The sequence below is a fragment of the Ipomoea triloba genome, chromosome 14, assembly GCF_003576645.1.
Source record: "Ipomoea triloba cultivar NCNSP0323 chromosome 14, ASM357664v1".
Taxonomy (NCBI): Eukaryota; Viridiplantae; Streptophyta; class Magnoliopsida; order Solanales; family Convolvulaceae; genus Ipomoea; species Ipomoea triloba.
In genome coordinates, this window is record NC_044929.1 from 6,494,012 (window position 1) to 6,511,268 (window position 17,257).

Sequence of the window (17,257 nt, forward strand, 5' to 3'; positions counted from 1 at the left end):
CCTGGATCTGATCCTTCATTGGGGTCAACGAAGATGCCGAAAGGGCTTCCCGTCCTCGTTTTTTCTTCTTGGTGCTGTCGTTGGGGTCTCCTGGATCTGATCCTTCATTGGGGTCGACGAAGATGCCGAAAGGGCTTCCCGTCCTCGTTTCGTCTTCTTGGTGCTGCGTTCCAACGTTGGATGGTTAGGACACCCTATCTTTAGAGATAAAGAAGGACGTGAACTTTTTGTACGCCGTATGCCTACTTTTTTTGAAACATTTCCGGTCGTTTTAGTATACGGCGATGGAATTGTTAGAGCCGATGTTCCTTTTAGAAGGGCAGAATCGAAGTATAGTGTTGAACAAGTAGGTGTAACTGTTGCGTTCTATGGCGGTGAACTCAATGGCGTCAGTTATAGCGATCCTACTACTGTGAAAAAATATGCTAGACGCGCTCAATTGGGTGAAATTTTTGAATTAGATCGTGCTACTTTGAAATCCGATGGTGTTTTTCGCAGCAGTCCAAGGGGTTGGTTTACTTTTGGGCACGCTTCATTTGCTTTGCTCTTCTTCCAAAATTTCTAAACGCTGGAGTCGATCCTAAAGAGATACCACTTCCTCATGAATTTATCTTGAATCGAGATCTTAGCGAGATATATTTGTCCAAGTAACGTAGTTTTTTTTTTGAATACTAGTAACTCTAGTAGAATGCAGTATCTGTTCGAGTCAGTATTGCCTCTACTAAGGCTCGAACCCACCACCTCCCGTATAAAGGGAAGGGTTTGATGCCACTGGACTACAAGGTCCTTGGCTCCAAGTAACGTAGTTAATTGGAAAAGTTCACTTTAAAGTACATAGTCTACACAATAGTTACTACGTACAACATTCAAACAAAAAACAGTTACTCTTCTTCACATTTATACTATAACTAGTTTTTTCAACGCGCTTTGCGCGAAGACTTGTGCCCAATATTTAAACCCAATTAGTAAATCATTTTGAAATAGATATAATGCATTTTTTTAGTTGTTGAAGTTTCATAGATATTCGAGTAAAACTTTTGTTGTGTATGTATTTGAAATTAACACAAGAAATTCAAATTCATTGTGATGAATATATTCCACTATAATTTTAAGGGTATTCAACGTTTTATTACAACTTTTTTGTCTTTGAAAATGAATAAAATTTGTTTAAATGTATTCTTCTTCTAATTATAGATATATCCCTTATAAATTCATATTCATATATGGATATACATAATACTTGATTTCAACAATTTTCACATATTGATATCCAAAAATCTGGTCTTAATTCAACTGCAAATGCATTATGTTGTTGCTCATTTATAATATTAATATTTTTTTAAAATAATAGTGTGTACATTATATATATATATATATATATATATATATATATATATATAATATTTATTTATTTATAATTGTATAATTCATATTAATATTATTGAAGTAAGAATTATAAAAATGATAAATTACTAAATATAACTATGGTAATAATTAATTAAAATCTAAATTAATTCAAACTTACCATTGATGAATGTAAGAAAAAATATTTTGTATGCATGTGTATGGTAATTATATAATTTGAAAAGATAACAGAAGTTATAACGGTAGGGATATTATTTTTGTCTAAAAATTATGTAATACAACTTTTATAGCATAATGTACAACAAAAATTAACAAAAAAAACGTACATAAACTAGGGGTATAACCTGGATTGAAACTTAATATATTTTTAGATTGGTGAACCTCTTACACTTCTTCATTTGTGAAACCCTAGAGTTTCCAAACTAGGGCTAACTGAAACTAGCAAATTTGACAATTTTAAAAGTATAGCAAGACCACCAATAGGAACCATTTTAATATAGAAATACATGAATTCGAATTTAAGAAAATGCCTATTTACTAGCGGAAACTGTTTTCTGTTTTCTAATTTTTTAGTTTTCATTATCTATTTTATATTTAGAAAACTTGTTTACCAATACTTATTTTTTTCAATTTTTTTTAGATTAACACTATAAAAGTAACACAAATTTAAATTCGAGTGATTTTTAGACCTATATTTAAAACATTTTAAAATATATTTGCTTTAAATAAAATAAATATAATTTTTACTTTTACGTCCAAGTAAGATTTTCACATTTCTACTATAATTGGTGAACATCTTACACTTCTTCATTTGTGAACCCGTAGAGTTTCCAAACTAGAGCTAACTGAAACCAGCAAACTTGACAATTTTAAAAGTATATCAAGACCACAAATGGGAACCCATTCTAATATAGAAATACATGAATTCGAATTTAAGAAAATGCATGTTTACTAACGGAAACTGTTTTCTGTTTTCTAATTTTTCAGTTTTCATTATCTATTTTCTATTTAAAAAATTTGTTTACTAACACTTATTTTTTCATTTTTTTTTTAGATTAACGCTATAAAATTAACACAAGTTTAAATTCAAGTAATTTTTAGACCCATATTTAAAACATTTTAAAATATATTTGCTTTAAATATAATTTTTACTCTTAAATCCAATATATGTTAAACTACAAATAAGTCATCGTACTATTTGGGAACAAGCAATTAGACCATCGAACTCGAATAACCCCCAAATAAGTCATCGAACTCAGAAAAATAAAGCAATTGAGCCACTTGAACCTGGAAAAAAAAAAAGCAATTAAACCATTTTTAAGAATCCCAATTGAGCTACTCGCTTGCTTCCCTTGTTTGGATGTGAAGGTAAACGCAATTACTACACTAATCCTTTAATTAATACAGAATAAATATTTATTACCTAAGATAATGTTGACAACTCCATTGAAGAATCCCATAAAAAAAAAATTCACTTGGCAAGTATTTGTAACTTTGATATCCAAACCAGAGCTATGGTTTCCATCGGAAACCAAGACTTTCATTCTTGGAACTATTTGGAAAAGGACTTTTGCCAAATTTTGACGGAAGTCATTTTCCTCTAAAACAAGATTATTTTCCCAAGTCAACGGTGTTGACTTGATTTTCCAGACACATCCAAATACAAAAATCATTTTACGAGTTTCTAAACACACCGTAAATTGATCAAATAAAGATAAGTTTAACGGTTAACTCAACAATCATTGGGCTTTTAAGACTATCTCAACAAACCATTTAAAAATGTGAGTTTTATCAACTCATCGAGCAACCTACACTCTTAATTTTAGTCTCATCTCATTAATTTTTGCCACATTGCAGTTAATATTATTTAGCGCTTGCCACTTTTAGTCCACCATTAGATTTCTCATCAAATGGTCATCCAAGACAAGAAGTTTTTGGTCTTTTCATGTATTGAGACCTAAATCTTTCTTCTTGCCATTTCCAGGTAGATTTATTCTGACATATGAGCTTGGCGTTGCATTCATTTTTTATCATTATTTATGAAAAATATTAATCATACATTTTACTTGTGTGAACACAAAAGAATAAAATCAATTCTTTTCAAAAAAAAAAAAGAATAAAATCAATTAATTTAAAAGTTGAAACTACTATTCCAGAGTTACTATATATACAATTTTGGTGGTCAATAAATTGCTCAAAATGTGACTTTGAGGTTGGAAACAAGTTTTATATACTTTATTTTTTAATGAAAACATGCAAAATGCTAGTGAAATGTGATTCCACATTTCCACTCTCACAATGGAGCATACATGTGATATTGTTTAATTAAATACCTTGGTGTTAAATTATCTTGTAACCATTGTTAACATATAAGATTTCGTTATCCTCAGCTCCTTAGCAACATTTTAGGAAAAACATTAAAAAAAGATCATGTTTAAATTCGAGTGATTTTTAGACCTATATTTAAAACATTTTAAAATATATTTGCTTTAAATAGAATAAATATAATTTTTACTTTTAAGTCCAATATATGTAAGATTTTTACATTTGATATCCAAACTAAATTTATATCTATATATAACTTGACTAAAATATATCTGAACCAATAATCTATTAAGTTCACCTAAATTTTAGTTTAGATAATATTAATATTTTTTGAGCTAATATTTAAAATATTTTTTTGGATATATTCATATGAATGGACATGCATATAAATATATAATTTTTACTTTGAACTCTAATATAGTAATATATGTGAAGTTTTAATATATGATATTACGATATAATATAACTACAAATATTCGAACCAATAATCAATTGAGTTCAATTAAAATATAAAAACATGGTATAGAGTTCATTTTTTAATTTTGATAAAGTGCATAATGTCTAACTTTAAGCATAAGCAAATAAGTTATGTTTAAATAAATAATGCAAGTAGAAAAGATAGAAGATGGTGATAACTAAAAGAAGATGCTAATGAATGTAATCATAGTAATGAATAAATATGTAAGTAGATAATGGTGAGAATGTGATTATAGTGACATATGACCAAATAGATGATTCTGTATTTAGAAAATTGATAGAATCAGGTTTCGATCATAAGTATATATATCAAAATAACCACCGTTGATTCATATACTTTGAGTTACATATTTAAATAAACAAATTCGATATTCAATATATATTTAATGAATGCACCGTACTATCATTCATAAGATAATTGCAGCACTGTTGTAGTTTCGACATCTTTTCAGTGCATCAAGTGTTACGATGTAGCCACGTAAGATAATTATATAATGATATAATTGCTAAGGACCTTGTGGTCCAATGTCACAAGTTACTGCCTCATGTGAGAGGTTGTGAGATCAAATATCAGTGGAGGCGATATTGACCATGAATTGTTGTGGATGAAGCTTCAATAACTAGTTAATATGATTCGTTTCAAATTATTATTTTATGGTATTAATAAAATACTTGATAAATAAATATATAACATTATTTTGTATTATAACTTTGATATTTTTGAAACAAATAGCTTTGATATTTAGTTACAAGATAGTGTAAAAAATAATAATAATAATAAAAATGGACAATGTAATTAATATCAATTGATGAATTTGAATGTAAAGAACATTTACATTGAAAAAAATAAATACAATATAACTAATGAAATTATTTTTCATACTTAATTTATTGATAATGAATAATTTTCTAAAACAAAGGCATTGTATCAACTTTGATTAGGATGGAGTTCCAATCTAAGACTTTTCTTATTGAAATCAATGAGTAAGTTTATAATTAAGGATAAATTAAGAAATCTTAAGAAAAAATAAAAATCTAAACAATCTGAACCATTCATTTGATTTAATAATTTGACCGTCATTTTTTCTACCCATTATAGGCCTAATTTTTTTTTTTGTTTGCTCTTATTAGTATATAACTATATATCAATAATAACTAGTATTTTTTATGCGCGATGCGCAAAAAATAGGTGCCCAATATTAATATTTTATATTAAAATTTTAAGTTTATTTAGATTTTAGATATTTAAATTATTGTAAATAATAAGAATAATAATCCTGGATGATAAGGCTTCTTTGCAAGCTAGAGGCTAGAGCTTCCCTCAGAAAGGGGTCCTGAACACACCACCTGAGTAACCCGTTGCGAGCCGCTACAAAACTGCCATTCTCTCCCTGAATATGTAATAAAAATATTTAGAAACTAAATAAGATACATACATACAGAGTAATACTCTACTTCATTTTTCAAATGCTTATGCGAATTGAGAGCAATGAATCTTGAGAATTTCATATCTTAAAATATAATCAAGAATCCATCCAGGAGTAAATCAACTAACCAGGGTGTGTATTATTCATACTGCAACCGCAACATGAAAACGAATCCTTGAAGCCAGGAGAGACGAGGTGAGCTAGAAAGTCCTCGAGAATTTTCTGATCTCATACATGATTGAAGAAATGGAGACGAGATCCTTATTCAGTGCATTGCCACCAGAGATCCGCTTTATAGAGTCTGAAAGCCTCGTATAATACAGCAGCAGTTGAGTTAAGGCCGCTCTTAGTATGTCCATACCGCAAAGGAAATTGCTGAAAGAAGTGATGACATCATTGTGCATCAGCTCTATCGCCCCCTTCCATCGCCCTGCAAAGTCCTTGACGATAGGCTCCACCTCAGCTGCAGTTATCGGCCCTTCAGATCCACAGCTTGGATCCTCCGCTGAGACAAAATTCACAGTTCAGAATTCAGAAGGTTCATGTGCAACGCCATCTTTAATTTTAAAATACTTACATCCTCTCGTCTTAACAAACTTGATAAGATCACTGAAGTGCTCCAGCAGCAGCTCTTCCTTTAAGGAAAATAAAATGAGAAAAAATCAGCAACTTCAATACATTAGAGGGATGGGGAGGGCCATGATAGGAAATGAGAGGCACAGGCCTAATCTGTAGATTTGAATTCTGAGTGTATAATTGCGATCCATCTTTTCATGTGTAATTGCATCACTTCAGTAAATAACAGAATTTATCTCTATACTGGTGTCTTAAGAGAAAAAAGTAATGCACGTATTTTCAGGTTAGTAAGATACAATTATTCACTATATAATTACCACAAATATAGCAGTGTTGTTCTTCAGTAAATCCTCGAAATGCTGTTGAACTTTACCACCATCTGGACCAGCTTCCTGAAACAGAGTGAAACATAGTAACTGCATCTCAAGTCCTAGGTGGTGTGGTCATGTGGTGGTCACTGAGGGCTTTCCTTACAATAGATTGGGGGTTTAGTTGAAAGTCTAGTAAGTTGCTAAGCATTGCCCATAAAAAGACGATTCGGAAAAAAAAGTGCAAATAATTGCTTTAAGCCTTACCTTCAAAACAGTTATCGTCATGTCATAATTGTTTATTAGAAATACTGTCTGCTGCTTTTGTTTTTTGAACTTTTTTGCAAGCTTCACAAGCAAGTCATCAACAGCCATTCTCAGCCTCTCCATATTGAGTTCAAGCTACCAATATTAGCACATGACAATTTAATTTTAGGCCCCAATTAAACTGGAAACATTCAAAAATGTTCAAGACTCTAAAGTCTTATCACCAACCTGACCATCTCCATATTCAACATTTAGATGAATAAGTGAGGCAGTAAATTCTGCATAACGTCTCATGACATAATGTGGATGAACATCATCCTCCCAGAGAGTTCTGATATTGGCATTCCGCAGGCTATTGAGTTGCAAATCAAATACCATCTTGAAACGTGGCCATAATGCAATGTTGACCTGCTCACAATTATTAAAACCACTTAAATAGATTCAGAATTGGAAAAGGAGTTGGGGTTGATCATTTGTATAGTTGGTATACATAGTGTTCATGTAGTACAATAGATTCCAGAACAAAGAAATATTTTAAAACATCCATCAACTATGCTACATTAAAATCCTTATTACAAAAGTTCAACAAATATTGGAAATTTTATTACAGTATGGAATAAATACACCGAGTTCTTTCTTTGCTTTATATCCCATCTTAACAGTATTTAACTGATTACATCACAAAGCTTCTATGTTTCATGAAACTAAAATTTTATACACACATAGGCTATTGACTGACTGCAAGATATAAATGCCAAAAACTGGCTACTCTCTTAGTGTCTGAAATTCATGTTCTTTCCAGGAAAGGAATAATGTAATTATGCAAAAGAATTTGTAAAAAGCCAAAAGGAGTCTAAGACTTGCTTAAGTTAGCTTACTAACAGTTTGGTATCTGTTATAAACTAAAATTGGGCACTAATCCACACTAAAACATTGAATTCAACTAATTAGCAAGTCTAACCCATGGCCTTATAAACCAATATATTCTCTCTTATTTTTTCAATATGGGATTCTTACAGTATCATTTCTTCATCACTTCAATATGATTTATATTGGTTTTCTACTCACATTTAAGCGAAGACTAATATGCATCCTCCCATATCATAAGAACCAGGAAGTCCTTTACAGCATAGTAAGAAAGTAAGAACTCTATTATCTGGTAAGATATAATAGCCCGAGGTCCTTCAGGATCCACATTGTTAGATGTTATACATATATAGTTGGAAGGCATATATTTAGTCATTAGTATATCATGATCTTAGGCTTAAGTTTAGGGATTGATTTCCGATCCCTACCATAGTTAGTATCAAATTTATGTATATATATGTGTATTCCTTTCTCTTAGTAAAGTGTGAAATACAGATTCCTGTCATTGTTACACACATTAAGGACAGGAAAAGGATATGTGTGACAAACTGATCTGGAAATGCATACCTTATCTAAAAATGAATCCAAGCATGGAATTCCGCGGCGAGACATTAAAAGCTGAAAGAGAAGTATAACAGTTGATAGTAAGAAACTCTGACGTAACCTAAAACCAAATGCCACTCATGGAATCATTAATAGCGTTAAGTTCCTAGAGGTAGTGAGGGTCTTCACCTGGTGCTGATGAATGATCCGAATCATGAGCATCAGGCCAATTGCATCAAATGAATTTGGAAGGACTGAGTTGAAGTGCTCATCAATTACAGCAAATGGACCTAGTAGTGAAATAAACTTTATCATGAATCCAGAGAGATTGATCACCAAACAAATATGTGAATACAATGAGATATTGACAATTCCTCATCAAGTCACTTTATCAACTTTCACTGGATAAAATCCATACTATACAACTGCTCTTTACAGATTATAGTCTGAAGAATTGCCAATTTAGTGCTACCAATATTGTCTAAACTTAAGATGGATTCTGGAAAATCCCTTAAATAGTAATGACTTGTAAATATTCTCTCCTGTAAAAAATATGCATGTTCCTACAGGAAATTTTCTCTAAAAAAATTTATGCTTAATTAGTACCTGCAAATATATCATAAAACATAGACTCCTCCCCAGAGAAAACATCACAGAAAAGATACCTGAATGATGAGAGAGCAAATGATAAGTATAATAATATTGAGAATAAAATCACTTTTTATGATGATTGTTTAAATTCAACATGGAAGGAGAAATAGAAATGTGGAATACTCAGAAGAAGCTGTATCCAAAAGCAGTTTGTGCAAGCTCCTGAAGAGAACTTCGTAGGGATACTTTTTCGAGCTGGCTTCAGATATATGTGGAATCAAAGGAGGTTCCTCAATTTCCTGAATATTGTCAATAGCAAAAGCATCATCTGAAGTTTCTTCTAAGCAATTATTATAAGAGAGTAACAATTCCACTTCAGCTAATGACTCAAATAAAATAAAAGAAAACACAAATTCTGAAGAAGAGAAGAAATAATTAAGAATTTCAGATACAAGTTTTAACTGTACTTTCACCCACCAACTGTCAATATTTTATAGAAGTGGAAAATGCAGTTCCATCTTTAATGGAATTGGTTATGATGAGCCTGATCAGAATCAGTTGCTCGTTTGAACCCATTGTTCTGAAACACCTCACCCTTTAACCTACTTTCCATGGATTGGAAGGGGGGGGGGGGGGGGGGGGGGGTCCTCCCACAATTCATTTTCACCCAAAAATCAATTTGAATACTAACCACAAAAACCAAATATCCATCCATCTTATATTGTTGTTTCACATCCTTTTTATTGTCCTCATCCCACACTGCAAAAGCAAGCTAATTTTCAATTGTAGATTACAATTTGAATACAAATCAAACTTCAGTTACCCAAATTCTTTGATATACTGACGCTAACAGCAATTGTTGCACCTATAGCACTGATAAAAGGTCCATCACCTAAAATTTCTTTAAAGATCAATTCCTTAACAACCAACCAAGCAATAGTAAAAAGTCGCAAGTTTGGAGGAAGAGGAGCACAAGTGTGACTGTTCACATTGCTAAAAACTTGCCCATGACAAGAAACTTAAGAAATCATTACCCAATCAAGGGCTACATGCATCAAGAATTACCCCTTCAGCACTCAAATTACTAAGAACCTAACCATAAATATTATAAGCCGCCATCCATCAATTTCCAAGTTACAAGTGATAAAGAACCAGAACTTGGTAAAATGATGACTTCAGGCAACTATGAACTATCATTAGTATAAAGTAGACATAGGAGTTCCTTCATTTGCATTGTAACTTGTATGTTCTCTGTGTTGACAAATCTTTCAATAAATTCTTACTTTTTTACAGAGTTTATGATCATGCATTCATTCTACAGAAATCCAACTAATGAAATACACCCTTAAGAAAGATGAGGTTGTTATCTATCAATATTTCTCAGAAAACTTCAGAAAGCTGCAAAACAACAGATTTAAAAAGTTTATACTATTGCAATAAGGAACAGAAGACAAGGCAGAAAAGCATCATAGTTAATGTAAGAAGAAGCAGACAGAAGTATGCCTCCATTTAGCAGCAAGGAACCAAGCATTTCCAATTTTGTCAAGAACAGGAGAATAAGACCTTAAGAATGTTGATCCTTTCACCCAAAGCAAAAACTGCAGACCGATTCTTTAATGGCTCTTTTCCTCTGGAGAAAAGGCTACTGCTTCTTGCCTCAACACCAATTAGATCACTAGATGTTGCTATATCCAATTGCAGTTTCTCTAATGCTTGAATATAAGCACGGAACTGTGCACTTAAAACCTGAATTTTAAAGACATAGGCGCATCAGTAATCATGAATAAATTAAACAATATGTGCAAGTGGCATTTGATAGGTATCTATAGTTTCAATAAGTTTCCACCTAACTCAATTCAACTGCATTTTACCCATTCTAGAACTACATGGAGAATAACAACAATGCTAATATTTCATCAATAATAATTACTAATGGAAATAAATATAATGAAGAAACAATTTTCATGTGATGAAACATATTTCATAACCGATGACGGAAGAAGGCCATGGTCGTAAATATAGTATTTGTATTTCCTAGATGATGCATCATAAAAGAGAAAAGCCAAGTTTGTATATTGGTGCAAGTCTTGAAATGTATTTTGATATATTGCTCAAAGGATTAATCTTATTTTTTGTGTCAATATAAGCTGCTTGAACCTCAAGGTATACCTCCTTTACATAAATGATTTCATAAATGAGAAAAGCCAAGTTTGTATATTGGTGCGAGTCTTGAAACATATTTTGATATATGGCTCAAAGGATTAACCTTGTTCATTGTGTCAATATAAGCTGCTCGAACCTCAAGATATACCTCCTTTCCATGCTCCTTGAGGAAGGATATAATAAACCTGTGTGATTGATTCTGTGAGTACTTCAACTAACATTGCCATCGAAACCAAAGAATGAGAAAGCTCAGAGGAGAACAAAAATGGGAAGCATCAGTGTGAATCATTATTCTAGAAATGAGAATACTTGTGACTGATCTAGATTTTATCATTTGAAACAGACCAAAGTAGCTACCACACACTAAGAAAATTGTTGGGGGTTAGAATGGTGTATATTCCCAGGCTCCCACCAGAAGGTTATGTTTAAGATTTTGGACACAATTAATGTATCATGGAAACAAAAAATTGGCAGATAACACTCTTCATATTTTTTTTAAACACTGGATATAACTCAAAAAAGTTCCATAAGCAACTACCGTCAAAATTTCTTAACAGCTTGGCTTTACATTATTTTTGTGGCAATACCAGAACATAGCTGATGTATTAAGAAGCACCACAATACAAACAGAAGCACATAAACTGTAAACATTGAGACTAACTGTAAGTAAAAATGGAAAGGAAAAAGGATGAAAACTTGATTTAGTAAAGTGAAAGAACTTAATTAGGTTACAACCAGAAAACTTTGTTTACATTAAAGAAACAACTCACTTATATTTCAAAAGAACACTCTGTTGAAGGATCTGGATATTTGTTTTTGGTTTCCTCAATGCATATAGCTTCTGAACCATAAAGTCAAACACCTTGGAATGACAAGGATGAAAATGGCATTATTTATAATGTATATCTATAATACAATTCCAATGTACTGCCAATAAATTTGTCAGATGAATCAAAGAACGATAAAAAGTTCCTGAAAGTTAAGTTTACAATTTCAACTTGAAGGTATCTTTTCATTTCTCATGAACTAGCCACATTTCTCAAAGATCATACCCGTTTGTTGTACTGAGCATAATTAAAATAAGGTTTGAATTATTAAATACATAAATAATTTCAAAATCTTGTTTTCTATACTTATAACATTTTAATAAAACCATGGCTAGGGGAAGCATTAATATTCTCTATTTTTTTTTTTGACAAGATAAGGAAAAAGGCACACAATCACCTAACTGACCTAAGCAGGCACCTTGAAATTCTATTACACAATACACATACACTTGGACAGTACATCTCTTTTTTATCTGGGTTTCAACTTTCAAACATAAAATAAGAATTCAGCACAAAGATTACTTCTGAAGTCCATAATGTTTACATGTTACTTTAAACATACTAACAACAGATGCAAAATTTGAAAACCCAGACCTGAATATTTGATTTAATAGTTAGCACTCCAACTATTCCTAGCAGTTAACAACTATGAAATCTTGAATTTCTATCCTCATACTCATCAAGTGCTACTTTCCAAAGGGGACAAGAGAAAGAACAAATAAGTTCTCCTTAGTAAGGTACTGCATTTTAATAGTGTATCTTAATATTGTCCCTTACCAATTCTTCTCTTTGTTTGTATTATGGATATCAAAAGCAAATATGTTCAAGTACAGTAGCACAGTGATCACAGAATATTCATGCATTGGCAGTACTGCAGTAGTGAGATTTTAGCTGTTTTAACCTTAAAACGAAACTTCCAAATAGAAAATGACACAACATCACACAAGATTACATTCTCATAGCCTGCAAAATATAAAATACCTTTGATACCGCCTTCTGTCTTAGTTTCTCAAGTTCAGGTTGAACATCTTTTAGGGCTTTTGATGATTTAACTATTGGATCTCCTTCAGCAAACTTCAGCTTTTTACTCAGAATCTCCAAAGTTCTCATATATTCCTCATTTACCTACAGATGAAGCAATATATAAATAGTAATACAGCAATAGGAAAAACAGCATTGTAGATTAGAAAAGCCAAATAATCCAGCAGTGTAATAACATCCACTTCGACACATTAAATGCATTAGGAGGATGAGAGGAAAGGAACAAAGAAATAATTGAGTATTAAATACATGAAAGACATCATATTATTCATATATGTACAACTGAACAGAAAACTGGAAAAGGCATGTGTGTGAGAGAAAGGAGGGATGGATAAGGTGCATTAAGGAGTAGAATTGTCTCTTATGAATTTTTCTACCTCAGATGGCCAAGCCCCATAATTGGATTATAATCAACATTCAAACTAAAAATGAAGATGGAAGCTATCCAATGGCACTAAATACTTGCTGTCATAACTCTCTCCTGCAATATAGCACTAGATTTTTGGTACTGTTTGATAGGTAAATAATTTATTAAGTGCACTAAAGGGGTGTGCATACTCTTAACTACCTCATGACAAAGCATTTATCTCCAAAACAAAACACCACAACTATTTGTCATCCCAGACACATATTAAAGACTAAATTGCCAACAAAATCTCTCTTGTTCAATTAACGAGACTTGAATCAACTTATTTACAATTCCATTTTTTTGTAATATTTAGTTTAGCATTAGTGTATAAAATTTATATACTTAGCATTCAAAGTACTATTAAACACAAAAGGCCAATTTAAAATCTATAAGAAAATAAGCAAAAGGGGAAGAGTTAGTTTGACCAATGAATAGTAAATAGAACAAGTAAAATGGGACAAAGGGAATACTTGATATGATCCCCGCATTTGCCACCTAAGCTTTCTAAAACAAAAAGAACAAATATACCAGACCCTAGTAACTACATCCATAGGAATCCCAAAAATGACTCTGACGATCACGTAAACAAGGGAAAATAGGTGATGGCTGACAAAGTACAGTAGAACTTGTGTACAACAATGTTCAAAAGAATTGAAAACTAGATACTGATTTTGAGACTGGGAAGCTGGAAAAACTCTAGTTGGTTAGGCATCAAACAATGAAAAATAGTGGCAATAACTTAAGCTGCCCCAACAGTAAATGGAAGAATGAAAGCAATTTGCAAGTGTCCATTGCTATGGTGCTGCATGAATAGTTATACAAGTGGCTGAAGAGTAGAAAAGTAGAAGAGAAAGAAAGGAGGAGAAAGTCCCACATAAGAGGTGGTACCAAATCCAAATATAAGTATCTATATCTATTAAAGTAAGAGGATAGACAAGTACTCAAACACTCAAAGAGCAGAAAACTAACAAACTGAACTCATACATAACTGTAGAAGACTAGTATTTACACATGTATCTCTGTCTGTATAAAGCAACTAAACTACTAAAAAGCACGTTAAATACAAACAAATTACCGAATGAAGATTCTTTGGCCAAAACTTTCATTTTATGAATTTTATAAACAATGCAAAACAGCCACTAAACAAATGATATAAATTTTATTAAAAAAAAAAAAAAAAAAGAGTAGCTAAATGCCTAAATCTGAACACACCAGTATTAAAACTTAAATAACTAAAACAAAATACCCTTTTGGTTTATCAAGAAAGTGTTTCACCTCAATAGTTAAATGTAACTCAACACACAGTATTTAATTTAACTTCATACACTTGCTTCTCCCAATCAGTTAATTGTAACTGCATACACTGTCTTCTCTTCATATAACCAACTGCGGCTACATCAATGCATTTTAGAAAGAAGCCATAATGAAACCTAAAGTACCTCTCCATCAACAATAATGTCAATCATCCTTGGTGGAACAATAATATCTTCAACAAATTTTGACAATTTTGACTCTGCCACCTACAAGAAAAAAAATAAGCCAAATGCTGCTAAGCATTCAGATCATAATGAAAATAAGAAAAAAAAATAGAAATGAAGATAGTGTGAAACTACTTTATTTCTCAACTCAATTTTTAAAAAAAAATGAAAGAAATTAAAATGCACGATTATCAAAAAATAAAAATACTGGTGAAAAAAAAATCCAAACCTTTGCAGGTTGTGATAATTCTGACCAAACCTTTTAAAGTTGATAATTTATACCAAAACTTGACACATTGATGCAATTTTAGCCAATCTTCCAAGTTATCTAAATAAAATCTTATACAACTTGAATTGGTTTACAATTTTATAAAAGAATCAATCAAATTCATTAAATAACTCCATTTATTTTATCATTGAACACTAATTTTATTTTAAAAAACAAACAAACAATTAGTTTCATGTACAATAATCATTTATTCTTGTTGCATAGGCTATACTATACTCCCTTTGACGCGAAATGAATGTCTTAGTTGCCTTTGGCATGCTTTTTAAGGGAACAAATAAAATGCAACCTCCTTTCTAGTTTTACCCCTCAATTAAAATGCATGAAAAGCTTCCTTAAATGGTCTTCAGCCAGATGCTAGATACCTAATTTACAGATATTCGAAAGTGAACTCTCATAGAAAACAATAATTAAATTCTTACTAGCTTCTTTTCGAATGAGATAAATTGAAAATGTGCAGGAAGAAGAAAAGGTCTCATATAAATAGTAAAACACAACTTTACAACTCAATAATGATGAGGGCTATGAACCTTGAGACAATGAACTGGGAAAGTCAAAGTTAATTTTGCCAAGAAATAATCAGAGAAGCGTTGAAAGATTTCGATCTCTGATTTTTACTGTGTCTAACCTTACAGAACCTTTAATTAAAGAAGAAAGTTGTTCTTGAATCGGCATCATCACCAGAAAATAAACTATTAACTGTGCTTATGGTGGTGTATTGTTTGGCAATGGTGTAGAGAGAAGTAATTGACCTTCTTGATACTGAGCAAAAGAATAGTAAAAGAAAAGGAAGCTGCTAGAGATGGGATTCACAGAGATTAGAAAGCAGAAAGAGCTCACTTTCCAATAAAATTATAAGTATATTGAATTAAAATTTTGAAGTTCATGGGGTAGTTCGGGAAAAAACATAATAATAATAGTGCTTATTTTAGGAAAGGGGACAGTATTTTGGTACAAACTAAAATGCAAAGTAAAACAAATAAACTAGGACAGAGGGGGATGTAGTAATTTAACTATAGTTTGTATGCAATATTTCAATGTTAACCATGACTTTAGAAAGAATATTAATCATCTCTCTCATGCATGGAAAGCATATAAATCAACTGAAGTCATATCAGCATTTTTTGGATTGGATTAAAAATATCGACTAGAATTGCACTATTGTGTCAAGTTTTGGTATTAAATTACCAACTTTAAAAGGTTGTTCCACAATTGTTACAACCCACAAAGGTTTGGATTTCACCAATAAGCCAAATAAAAACCCCAAAATATTATGAAAATCTTTTCCATATCTATAGATATCAATACATGAATAAAATATTAAAATGCATATGCATAGAGAGTGCAGTTTCTCTTTGCAATCCCTATTTGTACTTCACTTTATATTTTTCATTATCATAATCTTTTATAGCAGCCTATCTGTACTTCCAATTTATAATAGAAACAAATTGAATAAGAGTAAAAAGAAAATTTGGGACATTCCTTGAGGTTTGCTTCAGTTTTATTTCGTAGATTTTGAATATTTGTACAACCAGTATCAAGAAGCTGGTTTTTCAATCAAATACAAGAACCAAGCAGTGATGCATAACACTGAAGAATGCATCAAAAAGTGACATAAAAGATGGTATAAAGTGGAAAGAGAGAAAGGGAAAGTGTGGCAGGCTGGCAGCTAGGAGAAAAGATTAAAACTGCAATCCAATTTAGTTTCTGAATCCACCCAATACATGAATACAGTCACACAGGTTATTTTTAACATTCAATTGTTGTGCATTTCAGGTTTCATCTTGATACAATAGCAATTCATCATAGCAGCTAGCCCATACATGGAGAAGATTAATCTCCCACCACATTTATAAAATTAAAAAATTAAATAAATAAAAAATAAAGGACCATAAAACCTTGGGCAACTGATGATATGTTAACCAGCATAACATTCCTATTGCAAGAGTACACACAGTTGCACCACACTTAAGACAACGAGGGCAAAATTTCAGTGCAGATACTTATGGACTGTAGAATTATGGTTGGTCAAAAAATTAAGCATTGTCAGTATTCAATTATGGAAGTATTACCTTGCGATTCTTCAGCTTCAGTCCCATATCCATAGACTTCTCTTGAAGAATTTTTATGTCTGAGCTTATAGAACCTATTTCTGTCTGGAAAATCGAAAGTAATGCTGACAATTATAATGATGATTCAAAATGAATAGTTTTTATTTTAGGATAGTGATCCCTTCTTTTATGTTTTTTTTGGTTTTGTGTGTGTGTGTGGTGGTGGTGGATGGGGGGGGGGGGGGGGGACAGGGGA

The 17,257-nt window shown here is 31.7% G+C and overlaps 1 protein-coding gene across 1 annotated transcript in view; it reads right to left on the reverse strand.

The window, feature by feature from the left end:
• Nucleotides 1-5,353: 5,353 nt before the first annotated feature.
• The window catches only part of LOC116004648 (vacuolar protein sorting-associated protein 52 A-like), a 16,333-nt gene continuing 4,429 nt past the window's right edge, over nucleotides 5,354-17,257 (reverse strand). The window contains exons 8-23 of the mRNA XM_031244778.1: nucleotides 17,023-17,106; nucleotides 14,626-14,706; nucleotides 12,718-12,861; nucleotides 11,680-11,771; nucleotides 11,013-11,094; nucleotides 10,310-10,492; nucleotides 8,930-9,045; nucleotides 8,762-8,820; nucleotides 8,345-8,445; nucleotides 8,180-8,230; nucleotides 6,974-7,153; nucleotides 6,746-6,880; nucleotides 6,488-6,562; nucleotides 6,172-6,229; nucleotides 5,723-6,099; nucleotides 5,354-5,558 (exon numbers count right to left, since the gene is read on the reverse strand). Of these exons, the coding sequence (XP_031100638.1) occupies nucleotides 5,795-6,099; nucleotides 6,172-6,229; nucleotides 6,488-6,562; nucleotides 6,746-6,880; nucleotides 6,974-7,153; nucleotides 8,180-8,230; nucleotides 8,345-8,445; nucleotides 8,762-8,820; nucleotides 8,930-9,045; nucleotides 10,310-10,492; nucleotides 11,013-11,094; nucleotides 11,680-11,771; nucleotides 12,718-12,861; nucleotides 14,626-14,706; nucleotides 17,023-17,106 (1,746 nt within the window). The 3' untranslated portion in view covers nucleotides 5,354-5,558; nucleotides 5,723-5,794. The remainder of the gene's footprint in view (nucleotides 5,559-5,722; nucleotides 6,100-6,171; nucleotides 6,230-6,487; nucleotides 6,563-6,745; nucleotides 6,881-6,973; nucleotides 7,154-8,179; nucleotides 8,231-8,344; nucleotides 8,446-8,761; nucleotides 8,821-8,929; nucleotides 9,046-10,309; nucleotides 10,493-11,012; nucleotides 11,095-11,679; nucleotides 11,772-12,717; nucleotides 12,862-14,625; nucleotides 14,707-17,022; nucleotides 17,107-17,257) is intronic.